Raw genomic sequence first — 13187 nt, 5'->3', positions numbered from 1 at the left:
GTCTTTATCAGCTCGTTGCGGCCTGACAAGCAAGGCCCATATTAGAAAGAGCTCTGGTCTTTGGTGAGGGAGCGTCCAGGTGGAGCAACAAGCTCATGCTAAACGTACGTGCGTGTGCTTGATTGCCTGGAGCTCTCCGCCAAACGCCCGCCTAAACCTACGCCGCCTTTCGCGTGTGTTGGACCAACTCCATATCCCCGGCATCCAACCATCACCAAACTACCTACCCCACGAACCGCATACTCCTTCACTGTAGGCAAGAAACAGGCATTCTCTCTTTTCTACCCTCGGTCCATTCACAATGTCTCGCAGATACGATTCCAGGGTAAGTCAACCTCCACCTCCTCCCCCTCCCCTTCCACTAAGGTATATCAACCTCGGGGTATTTACCTACAATGCCAACCCACCAACAAGCATCCACATGCATCCTAAGCTTCGTAACCAAGTGACGAAACCAAAGCTTACCAACGCAAACCACTTGTCACGATAGACAACAATCTTCTCTCCAGAAGGCCGTCTATACCAAGTCGAGTATGCCCTCGAAGCCATCTCCCACGCCGGTACCGCCATCGGCATCCTTGCCAAGGATGGCATAGTGCTGGCCGCCGAGCGAAAAGTGACTTCGAAGCTCTTGGAACAAGACACGTCTGCGGAGAAGCTATACATTCTCAACGACAACATGATCTGCGCCGTAGCCGGCATGACGGCCGATGCCAACATCCTCATCAACTTCGCCCGCCAAAACGCCCAGCGCTACCTGCTGACCTACAACGAGGACATACCCTGCGAGCAGCTCGTCCGCCGCCTGTGCGATCTCAAGCAGGGCTACACCCAGCACGGAGGTCTCAGGCCCTTCGGAGTATCTTTCATCTACGCCGGCTGGGACCCCCAGCGCCAGTTCCAGCTCTACCTCAGCAACCCCTCGGGCAACTATGGCGGTTGGAAGGCCACCAGTGTCGGCGCCAACAATGCGAGTGCCCAGAGCCTGCTCAAGCAGGACTACAAGGAGGACTGCAGTCTGAAGGAGGCATGTGGGATGGCCGTCAAGGTGCTTAGCAAGACTATGGATTCCACCAAGTTGAGCAGTGAGAAGAGTATGTGTCTGCATGTGGTCTTTAGACCATTGTCTAACCCCACCCCCCTTAACTAGAACGCACCCTGCTAACATAAGTCCTCACTTTCAGTCGAGTTTGCCACCGTAGGTCAGACCAAAGACGGCAAGGTTTACCACAGGCTATGGAGTGCAGACGAGATCACGGCGTTATTGAAGGAGCATGACTTGGCTAAGGACGACAGCACTGATGACAAATAAGCGGGGAAAAGCCGTTTCGTCGAGCGGATGATGACATGATGGAAGTATGGAGGTTTCAAATCTTTAGACAGACAGCACAGCACAGCACCAATGGGGTGGGTGGGCCAACCAAACAATGCGAAACCCGGGACTTCAAGACGTCTCGCAAGTAAACGCAAAAAGGCCTGTACTGTACCATTTGTACTAATATAACCAAGGCATGGACGACAAGAACATTGGAGGCAGACTGGTGCTCGGTATTTGACACCCCTCATCTCTCCATGATCCTCATCTCGTACCCACCACTATAACCTGCAGAACTTCCCCCGCCTCCCCGGACGCCACTCTCCTCGTCCCTCCGCATCCTGGCATACCCCTTCCCCCGATCCTCCACGGCCCCTGGGCTCGGCCACGGCTCCGAACACCTGTAACTCCCAAACCTCGGCCAGTAACGCCTGTAGCTCCAGTACGTGACCACGGATCCGAGCAGCGCACCCGTGCAAACGTCGTAGACATCATGCCTGTAGTCCTGGCACCTGCTGATGGCGATCATGGTCGCTCCGAGCAGGGGTATCATGCAGAACAGCGCCGTGCCCAACCCCCTCCCGTGCGCCGCCGACACCACCCTCTCCATCTTTCCAGCGCCGCTGCCGTCCTCCTCTCCATCCCTCTCCCCATCGTAGGCGAATATCCTAAGCTGCCCCGCCAGGAACAGCGCCGTGTAGCCCAGCCCGGCAAACGAAAAGCTCGAGTGCCCGCTCGGAAAGCTCCTCCACCCGTCGTGCAGCAGGTGGTGCTCCTTTTCGGTGCAGACGGTCCAGTCGACGAGGCGGTTCTCCGCGGTCCCGGGCCTGGGCTTGCAGCGGGCGAGCAGGTCTGGCCGCGGCCGGCCGACGGCGTTCTTGACCACGTCGGTGAGGAACGACGTCAGCACCAGGCCGACGGCCAGGCCGAGGATGGCGACGTGGTGCTTGTGGGCCGAGGCGCGCGTGGCGAGGTTGGTGGCCACCACGACGGCCAGCGGCACCGCGGCCGCGTAGACGATGTTCATGAACACGGGTACACGCTCGTGCTCGGCGTGCGGGAAGGAGATGGCCAGGTCGCTGATGGAGAACATGCGATGGAAGGGCTCTACGAAGAAGACGAGCTGTTTTCGGGGAGGTGTGGTGTTGCTGAGAGTTAGATACGGGTCTTGTGTCTCACGCCGGTCTTTCGGTCTCGGAGAGAGGATGGAGACGAAAACATACCACCATGTAGCCGGCTACCAGTGCTCCGAATCCGACATAATCGGGAGCGTACGAGCGTCGCCAGAACCGCGCCGCGGAGTCCAGAACCCCATCGCCGCGGTTCCCTCCCCTCCTGTCGTTCGACGGGGCCATAGTTTCTAGTCACCGTCCGCGTATTGCTTTCACGAGGGCCCAGAGCATTGGGGATTCGTCAGGTCGTCGGGGAAAGAGAAGCAAGAGAGTACAAAATACAAGTGTATATATAAGTAAAGTAGGTTTATCGCGACGCAATGAGGTTTTGCGAAGAAATTCAATCTAATAGGTAATTAGTATCGTCATGATTAAGAAGGGACACGTCGCTGTCGAGGGTGCATGCAAACAAATGTTACAGAATGGCTTGCCAATCACCAACCCAAAAAAAGCCCGTTCCAGATCCAAGAGCTACAATCCTTGCTCGGCTCCGCACTATTTCTTCGGCAATAGTCTGGAGACCAACTGGGATGCTTACCCATAATAAGTTACGCTAGGTTCAGGCACTGCACTGGCTCCATGTTATTTTGTGAAAAGTGATTATTGTTCCGCCAAAAAAACACTACGCTAATACTTGACTCCCTAAAGCCTAGACAATCAGGAAAGAAAAAGGGCAAAAGCCATGCGTCGGGACATGTATACGACCAGCTAGCACTTTTGTTCAAATCGTGAAAAAGAGAACCGCACACTCCTTTGCCCATAACCTCCAGCTTGTACCAGACAAACGCGCAGCGCTGCAATGCCAAACCCTCCCTAGACAAAGAAAAATAATAATAAACAGTGAAACCATGAGTAGCACTCCAAACGCCATCCATATCCGCAACTACTTTCTCTCTGGTCTATATCCCGCTTGAATGCCTAATATGTTCAATCTTGCCCGTGATGACACAAAAACTGGCCAGTGTTTGAGGCGTTAGGAAGATTTGAGTCCCAGGCTGACAAGCTAGGTGCTGTTTCTCCCAGAATAAGTATGAGCTAGAAGACCGAGCGCTTTTTCTGATATTTGCATGCCTTGGGCGGTTGCACCCATAAAGCATTAATCTTTCTCAAGCTTCAACCTCTTCAAGAAGACGTTGAACTTCCGAAGAGTTAAGTACTATCCTTTTCCCGAGCTCTTCGCGGGGCTTCCCGTCACGAACAGCGCCAAAATCGAGAATCTGTGTTGAAACGCCCTTTGTCAGTAACCTTTCTCATACCCATCACTGGATATCCGCATATTGTAACTTACCTCGATATATGTGAGGCCGTCTCTCTGGACCGCTGCGACACATCTCCTCCCGTCAAACTTGACTTGCCAGACTCCACTGAGATCCGTCAAGAGATCCTCGATGCACTCGCCGGTGGCGATATCCCACATTTTCACCGTCTTTTCACTACCACTGATGACTTTGCGGCTGTCATGCTGGAAGCAAGTAATAGCCGCAGTGTGGGCTGTGAGGATGCTCTTGCACTTGCCGTTCTCGGGATCCCAGATACGAAGGGTGCTGTCAGCGGCAGCCGATACAAGCCTCTCGTCTCTGAGGTCGAGGAGTCCGACAAGCAAACTATGGCCCTCGAGTGTATACAGACATGCGCCAGTCTCCAAATCCCAGATCTTGACGAGCGAGTCCATGGATCCAGAAATGCAACGGTTGCGCTTGTGGTCCAGCACAACAGAGTATACCTTCTGTGAGTGGCCTTGTAGCCAGTGCAACTGCTCTCCCGTGCTGATACGCCATACACGGACGGAGCAATCATAACTGCCCGATACAAGGGTATCGGCATGTGCTGAGATGGCCCGGACGGAGTGGGTGTGCCCCTGGAGGATTCGCAAAAAGTATGGGCACTCTGCGTCGTTGGCCGGTGGGCCTGTCTGGATGTATCGTCTTGAGCCGGCCTCAGGCAGACGCCAGACGCGAAGCTGACTATCCCGAGATCCTGTAATGATCAAGGGCTTGGGGGGCGACATTATCGGCCTGCCTTCCGTATCAGAACCCACCTCAGTGGGCATCAGGATTTGTAGACACCTGACTGTGGATGTATGCCCATAGAATACTTGCGTGCAGAGGCCCTTTTCAATGTCCCAGACACGTACAGATCGATCCGTGCTACCCGAGACTAGAGTGTTGCCCTCGTATTGCAATGCCCAAACACCGCCCTCATGTCCCTCGAGCTTCTGCCTGAGCTTGCCCGTGTTGGTGTCGTAGACGTGGATCAACTGATCATCACTACCAGTGATGATCTTGTCTTCATCAAATTGAAGGCAGGTGATAACATGACGAGGATGAGCCGCAAAAGCCACGTGTCCAGGCTTGACCTTGCCGCTTGTCCAATTCTGTCGGATCATATAGTGCCGGCGGAATAGGGACTTGAACAAGTGCAGCCTTCGAAGAGAGGGAAGTCCAATTCCGGGATCACTAACTGCCATAGCTGCGGCTGTAGCTGCTGCAATGGGGCCTTCCTTGTTTTGATGATGGTGACCCGGCTCCATTCCGTCGGATTTGTGGACATCCTGTGTGTTAGCGCGCCGCTTCGAGCGGTCTGCTGATGGATAGCCCGCCATAGGACGCTTCCGCTTTGCAGGCCTCGTCCTTTGCGATGCATTTGGCTTTGCTGTCTTCACCAGCTCTGGTTCAGTGGCAGTAAGTCGAGACTGCAGGCTGAGATCAAGCTCAGCACCGTAAATGCCAGCAGGATCTTGCCAACCCCAGCCTTGGGAAATCGCCTTCTCCAGTTCACTCTCAGAAAGTTCGAACCCATTTCTATCGCACAGTTCTTTCCAGCCAGTTTCGTTGCCATCGACAATGGACCTCCATAGCTTGGACACCTGGGCAGCTCTGCAGAGATCGCGGTAATCCAAATAGCTGAGCACCTGAAGTGAAAGTTCGGCCGGAAGTTGCTTGATAAAGTCGCACTTCAAAGCGGGGTTGACAACATCGGCAACCATGTGCAGTGTCTTTCGGGGGCAACGCCTTAGCAGCTGGTACATCATCAGTGTCTTTAGCTCGTTTGGTAATGTGTCAAACTGCTCGACCATGTACTGGGTATCAAGTATGCTCTGCCTGGAGAAGCGCTCCGTCCCTCCCCTCCTACGTCGCTCGAGGGCATGCTCAGCCACATCGGAGGAATCGTCCTCGTTCGCTGGTGAGTTGTTCCCGAGGAAGCGTGATCGTCTCTGCCGTGTAAGCTGCTGGGAGAATTCCATCTGGTCGTCATCGTCCACATCCCCATCATCCTGCTGACCGTTTTGCAGCTGCGCCGCTTGCAACGTAGGCGATAGGCCCGGGCTAGGGAGACTTGCATCTTGCGCCGCAATGGTATCCACGGTAGGTCTGGGCCTGTGGAAGGCACGTGCGGGTTGCTCGTCTGCGTCTGCGAGCGAAACCGAGTCCGCCTCCATTACCGGGGGTGTGGTCACCGACCCACTGTACGCAGTGTTTGCCTCACTCTCGGCGGGACTGGCCGCGTCAAAAAGAGAAGTCTGCTGTGTGCTCGACTCTGCCGATTCGCCCTGATCCAGAGGCTCGCGGCGACTTGAGCGCCTTCGGCTGCCTCCCACCAACTCTGTGGCATCAGGAGTAGCCAAATAGCCGGCTGCAGAATCCGATTCCATCCGCCTTTGCTCCGTAAATGGTCTCCTCATTCTCTCCGATGCGGTCGAGGTCATGATCGGGCGATTTGAGCGGGAAAACTCCTCTCTACCGATGGAACCGTACGGTTTTGACGCATTTCGAGACGGGATGCCACTGGCTCTTCGGGTCGGTCTCGGCTTATTGTTGAAGAAGGTTGGAGTCGGGGATTCTTGCTGCGGGGTATCGGGTGTTTCCAAGGCATCAACGTCAAGAGAACAGGGCCTAGGCTCGTGTTCCCTCTGTTATTTGGTATTATTCGTTAGTTTGATAATTCATTCATTAAAAAAAACCATAAATGGCGATTTAATCTTCATCGCAACAACGCACCTTGTACATGGCCTCCTCAAATGACGAGTCGACAGGAAACAGTCCTTGTTGGTAACCTTCAATATCCATCGTAAATTTGGCCAGTTCGGGCGGCGTCGGTCGGTTTGCCAGTGGGTACTCCTTTGTATCGAGGGAACTTAGTGGTCGTGGCTCACGTAGCAACAGTGGCGGTATCGCCAGTTTCGTAGTCTTTGTCGTCGTCACCGTCGTCGTCTCGACACACTGAGCCAGCTCAAACTGGAGTCGTGAGGATCGCTGACCGACTGGCCCGTTTTCTGCCTCATCATAATTGACAGACATCTGCTGTTTCGATCGAGGCCGGCCTACATCAGTGGTCTGCTGGATGGGCGGCGGTGACACCGAAGCCATCTTTGGCAGAGCTATGAAGGGACGAGCACCTGCTCGTGATCGTTCCGAAGACTACCGGTGATGGTCACGATTTTATTTTGTCGGTGACGGTGGGAGAGGAAATGGCGTGTGACACCTTAAGGGCGGGGGCGATGCGGAAAGCTTTTCGAGCCGGATAGCGGGCTAGGATGGGAAGCGCAGGACAGACTCGGAACCAACAAATGACAATACTTTTTTTTCCCACTCGACAGTGGAAACCCTCTCGACTAAAGCCAGTCAGGTCAGACAGAAGCAATAGACAACGAAATGGATGTTTTTTTTTTTTCTTGAGAAAGAAGCGGTTCGGTAGGTCTTTGGGGGTGGCGGGTTTCGGCCCACGCGTTGAAATCGGCGGGTTTCGTGGCTGCGGCACGGCGTTGTGTAAAAAGAACAGCCAAACTGCTTATCAAGGTTGGCGGGGACCGTCGTATCGCCGTTAAGGGAATGGAAACGGTCGCAGCGCAGTGATGACTGGTTGTCTTTGTGCTGGTTTTGTGAAAATGGGCCGTGGCAGGAACTCAAAAAACCAAACTCCAGGTCGGGATTGAGGAGGATCGTGTCGGTCGCTGTTGGTGGACGGAGGAAGTGGATGTGGGCGTGGGAGCCTGTACCGCAAGGTACTGTACGGTACTGTATTGGTACTGTTGCACCACTCGTAGCTGGTAGGCAACAGGTCTCGCCCTCTGGATTTTGCTTGGTCGATACGCATGAGCTGCACGGCCAGAAATTCTCCACGCCACCTTGTCACAAGGAAAACACGTGGATTGGAGCAATCAGAGGCATGCAGGTAGGGCAGACAGGCTCGAGGACAGACCGAACGACGGGAGTCAAAATTAGATGAAAAAGAATCAAGAAGCCCAAAGATGCGTTTTCGGTGGTTTTCGGTTGTTTGCAAAACATAGACACGTAGGAGATGGATGAGAAATTGCCACGGCGAGCGACGCAGGGTAAGCGGTTTGTTGCCCGATCAGCCCAAAACATTGAAGCTTTTTTTGCACAGACCGAGCGACTCGTCCGTTGATGTTGCTATTCGGCGGTTCCGGTCTGCATTGCATGCCCGCTCTCATCCATAATACTGATAATTACTACGATATGATCGAGGTGCCGCCCTGAAAAACCACCAAAGGCACATCGCCAAAATTCCATTCTACAGTAAGATGGCAGCCCTAGGGATTCCTAAGCAGCAGCTAAAGGCAGGCAGTCGGCCTCTCCTTGGACCGGCCATATCCAAGTGGAGGCCTTGTTTCCGCCCCCGCCCTGGGTGAAAACCAGCCCTGATTCATCCCTGTCGACTTGCAAGGCTTGGCGTCATCCCTGCGACCCAGGCTGACTTGACTTGGCTGATCTACGGCCGCTGACGCCCAGGTGCTTCCACAGCTAATTCATCCAGTGATTTTTGGCACGCGTGCACGCAGTGGTATTTCGAGGTACTTTTTGTTTCCACCATGTTTCTATCACGCCAGGACAGAGCCAGTTCAGCCCGCCAATCAAACAGGTTCAGAATTGAATTACCAGTATGAGCTACTACTAATTGAATAGAATAATTTGCTATTTTCGTATTCATGTCGGGATGAGCTCCGGATTTCTATTCAGTAGCTCATAGAGCCGCAACCTGAGATGCGCGCAGGCTTACTAAACATAACCTACCCTGAACCACCATGCATGCCTCTAAAGCTCACTACTAGCGGATTGCTAAGCTCCGTACAACGTCACCTTGCAAGCCTGACTCTATTCCCAGCCAGAATGATTTTCAGGTAGGCTCCGGGAATCCGCCTCAAAAGCACGGGTTTCGTGAGGCATACGAGGACCGCGGAAATTCCTGCTGAGCACCCCAGGTAATTGTGGCGTTTGCAAAAACAATATTCCTCCCTCCTGGCATTCAAGACCTTCCAAGCTGCGGTCCCATGACGAGCTCAGTTGCCCCTTGGCGATAGCTTACTTTCGCAAGCATGCCCCCTCCACTCCCATCGCGACCGCCGATAGCGTGGAATTGCGCCGTACGCGGGGGAGTTTTTTTTTTTTTTTTTTTTTCTTTCACGAGCTGACAGCCGCTGGCGCTCGTCCCGGCTACCCGTTCACATTAATGCCTGCCTATCTTACCTACCTAGAGTACCTAAGCAGTTTTGAGGTTGGTGGATGCATGCAGGTCCTTGTGCATATTGTCTACTGTTAAATAATGCCCTGGTGTTCAAATACCGCCAGGGGTCGGCGGTCCCGTCAGCTCCTCGTCACCAAGGCTGTGTGTGTGTGTGTGCAAACGTCGTGCCACTCAATAATTCGGCACCGCTACCGCTCGCTGCGGCGCCGAGCGCATCCATGGAGACTGTTTCTCCCGACTTGTAACGTGCGTCGCACAATGCCTATTTTTGTGCAAATGGCCGAAAAGAAAGCATTTCCACGGGTCGCTTCGGGCGTCAATCGCGCGGGTTGAACAAGTCCCCTTACCCGAGGTTCCCAGAGCGACGAGAGCTATCAGCAGTGCAAGCCAGCAGGTAGAGTGAAGGAACAGGTCTGGGCGGGTTTTGTCGCTACAACTTGTGCACAGACGAGACAGGCAAAGTGAAGGAGAGGTGCCGGCTCGGGAGCAAAGTAAACCGAATAAAGCGCTGCTGGCAGCTGCCATCAAATCTTTTTTGGTTAGGTATGAAAGATCGTCGATTCCAGTCTTCGTCTGATCTTTGGTACTTTTTTTGTCCTCGTTGGGTAATCAAACAGCGATGATCAATTTCGGACCGGGACTTACCTTGGTCCGGCGCAGCATACCTTGCAAGCTTGCTATCTCCAAGATGACTTTGCACACGTAGCCTACATTCATTTATTTATCTGCTACACGACCTTGGTTCTCTACTTGCTGGCTTGGGCAAAATTGATTTGATTGCCCAATTCCTCACTGCCGCAAGGTCAACATCGATCCTTTGCGAGCAGTCTATCAACCCTTCAATAAGCCTCATCCGTCCAGCAATTTTCAATGGCGATCTATACGGCAAACTATTTATGATGTACAATCTCCGCGCTTTCCATTCTTTTTTTACTTGATTGAATGCCACAAATGCAAATTCCGGTATCGAGATATATCACCTTGCGCCGTTGGAATTGCGCAGCTAGCCATCAAAGCACGCAATGCCGTGCCCACTGATCCTCCGATGCAAAATGTGACAACTTGTACGCTTGTGATGTCTCGATGCTGCCCGAGCGCGGTTATTACAGAGGCGCAACGTAATACCACTTTGCCGCGACATTCTCTCTGCTTCATCTCTCGGCTTCAAATCGCAGCCGCTGACTTGCTCGGGCAACTGGTGATGTTTCGAGTCGTCTGTTCCGCACTGAAGAGTTATCCGATGCCCCATCTATGCCCCATGAGCCTTCGCTCCCCTCGGTCCAATCAATTCGAACCTTGGCGGGAGGATTTCGGAGTGTGTCCTTGTCGTCGCTGAAGAGATGAAGTCGCCGTTTTTGGCCGTGACTAAAGGTTTCTAGCGGCGACGTCGGCTTCTCAACTTCGACGTGAACAGTTTGTTCCTCTTCGCTTCCATCGATGTCTTCTGCTGGCGATTTGCGGGCAGGAATTCCCACCGCTACACATTCAGTCCAAGTATTGCACTCTGGCCTTTCCAAAAGCAGCTCTTTTGCGACCAGCAAGTCAAAGTTGCTTTTCTTGCTGCGAGATCCCCATTTGGCTCGCTTGGACTCCTTGAATTGGTGCTTTATCAAAGTGTATACCTTTTCTGAGTACGCAAAACACACGCGAAGTTAATTGCATGCCCAATGACCCGGATTAACGGGGAAATTCTCACTCTTGATAGGCTGGAGATGCTGCAAAAATTCTTCGATACTGAGCCCGCCCTTGTTTTTGGTCTTTACCGAGGACTTTGGTAACAACTGCGTCAAGCCAGCCCAGGAGACAGTGACTGTTGTGGACATGTCTGGTTCATACCGCACCTGGAGAGTAAACAATTCTACAAGGTTGGCTGGATTGGGCGTCTCGGTCTTCTTGTCGAACAAACAGACGTAGATCTTGACCAAGTCTCCGTCTTCAACCATATTCAGCATGTCCTTCTGCGTTCAGTGTTAGAGGGTTCTCTGAGTAGCGCAAGATAGGATTGACTTTTGGGTGAAGAACGAACCGTATGGGTGAGAATTCGCACAAGGCTGGGGTCTCTGGAGTGTTCTTGGAGGAAGATGGTTGATGATGGTTTCCACTCGACTTTATCGCATTGAGAGACCTTCTTGCGGCCAAGTTTTGGGTTGATCAGGTCTCGCCATTTATATTTGCGCTTTTTAAGCGTCGTGTTTCCGACAAAATGAAAGCAGCTGCAATGAAGGAGTCGCCTAAGATTCCGCAAAGGTGAGAAGTCGCGTGCTTGTCGATGCTCGATCAACCAGTGTAGAAAGTGTCTGCGTAGCCTACCTCGCGAAAAGGATGTTGCTCAACTGTCAACCGATAAAGAGCGGCCCCGTCAGCAATCTGGGTAGCTAGGCTAAAACGTGTCGAGGAGTGACACTAACAATGGCCAGAATCGTGATCGCGACTTGCTCGGAGTCTCGTGGGCTGTAAGGTGCTTGCTTGGGTCGCGCACCGTGTACAGTTCCTTGCTTTCGTGGCTTCAGTCCGCCTTTAACGGGTGGCATCTTTGCGGTCGTTGGAGGGTTTAGGTCTGTAGAAATCTTCTCCGAGATTGTTTGGGGGTGATTTGTAGATGTCGTATTGTGCTTCTACCAGTTGACAACGACAATATGGCAAGGAAATTGAGATAGGGAACCGAGAATGTAGACGGTATTTCGCTGGGTCTCTTGTCTTGCTGTGGCTTCCGCATGTAGAAGTGCTCCAAGTAGTACTTCTTGCCATGAAAGAGGCACCATTCGACAGTCGCGGCTTCCCAAACTAGAAGGCACGGATCAAGGCGGTCGCAGTATCGACTTGCAGCTGCCCGGATTGCACAAGTCGTACCTGACGAATCGAACCATAACAGAGTAAGCATCTGAAGCAATCTCAAATTACATGGACTCATGTAGTCGCCATCTAGGTTCCCACCAAGGTAATTAAGGTGCCCTTCTCTGCCTGCAGAAAACACAATATTCACCAGGAGGATTTCATGCCGTCCACGCTCAGCTACAGTGATGCGAGTAATTATCTATCCTTGAGCCAATCTGTCATTTGATCCCTCTTGCTTTTGCAAATTTCTCTCAGAATTTATACTTAGAGTTCTTCTATGCTCTGACGACTGCTAGCCTTGAGTTTATTCTTGAGCCTGCTTGCATGCAACTGTTTAGCGTTGGATCCAAGCATTGCCGGGTTTAACTTGTCAATTCTTTCCAGATTGATCTTTTCCTCTCGCTTTTCCCTTCCAGGGTCTTAGGTCCAATTCCTTCGGAAAGACACCAAAGCCGTCCCGTCCATGATATAAACAATATAAGGTGTCTTGGAGTTCACTGGTTATGTGGTACCATTCACCCAAAGGCTTTGGCTAGGACAAGGAGAAGTAAAATGGGGGTTCTAGTAGTAGTAGTAGTAGTAGTAGTAGTAGTAGTATTAGTTAACGCCGGGCTCGGCCCGGCTTGTTAGCCGGCCGTTAGCAACCTCCCGAGGGGTATCTCGGCGCGCGTTCTATCTTCTTTATTTACACAGGGGGAAAACAAGGAGGGCAGAGGCGGATCGTGCCTGACCGGGTTCGGGCCCGGTCCTGCTTAGGGGGTTAGTTCACTGACGCGACCCCGTGCCTAAGGTGCACGGAGGGTTCGTCTGACGGCTTGTGCCGTGAAGTGTGGGTGAAAAGGCAGTAAGTCTATTCCTCGTCAGAGTTCGAGTCGTTTACGATCGGTGTCCCTAGGCGTAAAGTGCGTTCGTGGCGCGCGGGGCGCTGGCGGGCCGCTCTGGGGCGGGCGCTGAAGTAGTTGGTGGCTATCGAAAACGCCTCAAAGCTTTTCGGTTGCCCGAGGCTTGTCTGGAAGAATTTGCGGCGTTGGGCGCGGTCTGGCGGCCCGACCGGCCGCTCGTTATCAAGCCACGGCCAGTTTCTCCACACCGCCCGCGAATAGCGGCAGTGCACCGGGTGCTCAGGGGAGGTCCGCTTCCAGCACCAGGCACACGAGGTGTTTGCATCCTGGTGGTTGAAACGGTCATGGTAGGCTTTGAAATCGCCGTGGCCGGTCCTCATGGCCAAATAATGGCCCAGTAGGGGTCTTGGCAAACGCAGTTCCTCGGGCTCCTTTCTCGGTGTGTATTGGAATTTCCATTCCCTATATGCGGGGGACCGTTCACAGAGTTCTTTACGCCACCAGTCCTTCTCTATATTCGAAAGAATGGCTCTGAGGACC

General features: G+C 53.0%; 5 protein-coding genes across 5 annotated transcripts; 2 read left to right on the top strand and 3 right to left on the bottom strand.

The window, feature by feature from the left end:
* Positions 1 to 55: 55 nt before the first annotated feature.
* MGG_08343 (proteasome subunit alpha type-4) lies at positions 56 to 1602 on the top strand. Its single transcript, XM_003715672.1, has 3 exons — positions 56 to 325; positions 491 to 1094; positions 1185 to 1602. Exons 1-3 carry the CDS (start codon positions 302 to 304, stop codon positions 1310 to 1312), a joined length of 756 nt encoding a protein of 251 aa, XP_003715720.1. The 5' UTR covers positions 56 to 301; the 3' UTR covers positions 1313 to 1602.
* On the bottom strand, positions 1242 to 2924 carry MGG_12462 (diacylglycerol pyrophosphate phosphatase 1). The gene is made up of 2 exons (XM_003715671.1): positions 2539 to 2924; positions 1242 to 2438 (listed from the first exon to the last, which is right to left on the bottom strand). The coding sequence occupies exons 1-2, from the start codon at positions 2668 to 2670 to the stop codon at positions 1563 to 1565; spliced, it is 1008 nt and encodes a 335-aa protein (XP_003715719.1). The 5' UTR covers positions 2671 to 2924; the 3' UTR covers positions 1242 to 1562.
* Positions 2925 to 3049: 125 nt separating this feature from the next.
* On the bottom strand, positions 3050 to 7384 carry MGG_08345 (uncharacterized protein). Its single transcript, XM_003715670.1, has 3 exons — positions 6486 to 7384; positions 3776 to 6397; positions 3050 to 3704 (listed from the first exon to the last, which is right to left on the bottom strand). The coding sequence occupies exons 1-3, from the start codon at positions 6852 to 6854 to the stop codon at positions 3594 to 3596; spliced, it is 3102 nt and encodes a 1033-aa protein (XP_003715718.1). The 5' UTR covers positions 6855 to 7384; the 3' UTR covers positions 3050 to 3593.
* Positions 7385 to 8873: 1489 nt separating this feature from the next.
* Positions 8874 to 9678, top strand: MGG_15937 (uncharacterized protein). The gene is made up of 2 exons (XM_003715669.1): positions 8874 to 9113; positions 9259 to 9678. The coding sequence occupies exons 1-2, from the start codon at positions 9049 to 9051 to the stop codon at positions 9371 to 9373; spliced, it is 180 nt and encodes a 59-aa protein (XP_003715717.1). The 5' UTR covers positions 8874 to 9048; the 3' UTR covers positions 9374 to 9678.
* A 443-nt stretch (positions 9679 to 10121) lies between these two features.
* On the bottom strand, positions 10122 to 11501 carry MGG_08346 (uncharacterized protein; the record flags this gene model as incomplete). Its single annotated transcript, XM_003715668.1, has 5 exons — positions 10122 to 10597; positions 10667 to 10928; positions 10997 to 11183; positions 11281 to 11303; positions 11379 to 11501. The coding sequence occupies 5 exons, from the start codon at positions 11499 to 11501 to the stop codon at positions 10122 to 10124; spliced, it is 1071 nt and encodes a 356-aa protein (XP_003715716.1).
* Positions 11502 to 13187: the final 1686 nt, after the last annotated feature.

Source organism: Pyricularia oryzae, chromosome 2, assembly GCF_000002495.2.
Source record: "Pyricularia oryzae 70-15 chromosome 2, whole genome shotgun sequence".
NCBI lineage: Eukaryota > Fungi > Ascomycota > Sordariomycetes > Magnaporthales > Pyriculariaceae > Pyricularia > Pyricularia oryzae.
The sequence above is the reverse complement of the archived record's forward strand: the minus strand, read 5'-3'. Positions and strand labels throughout refer to the sequence as shown.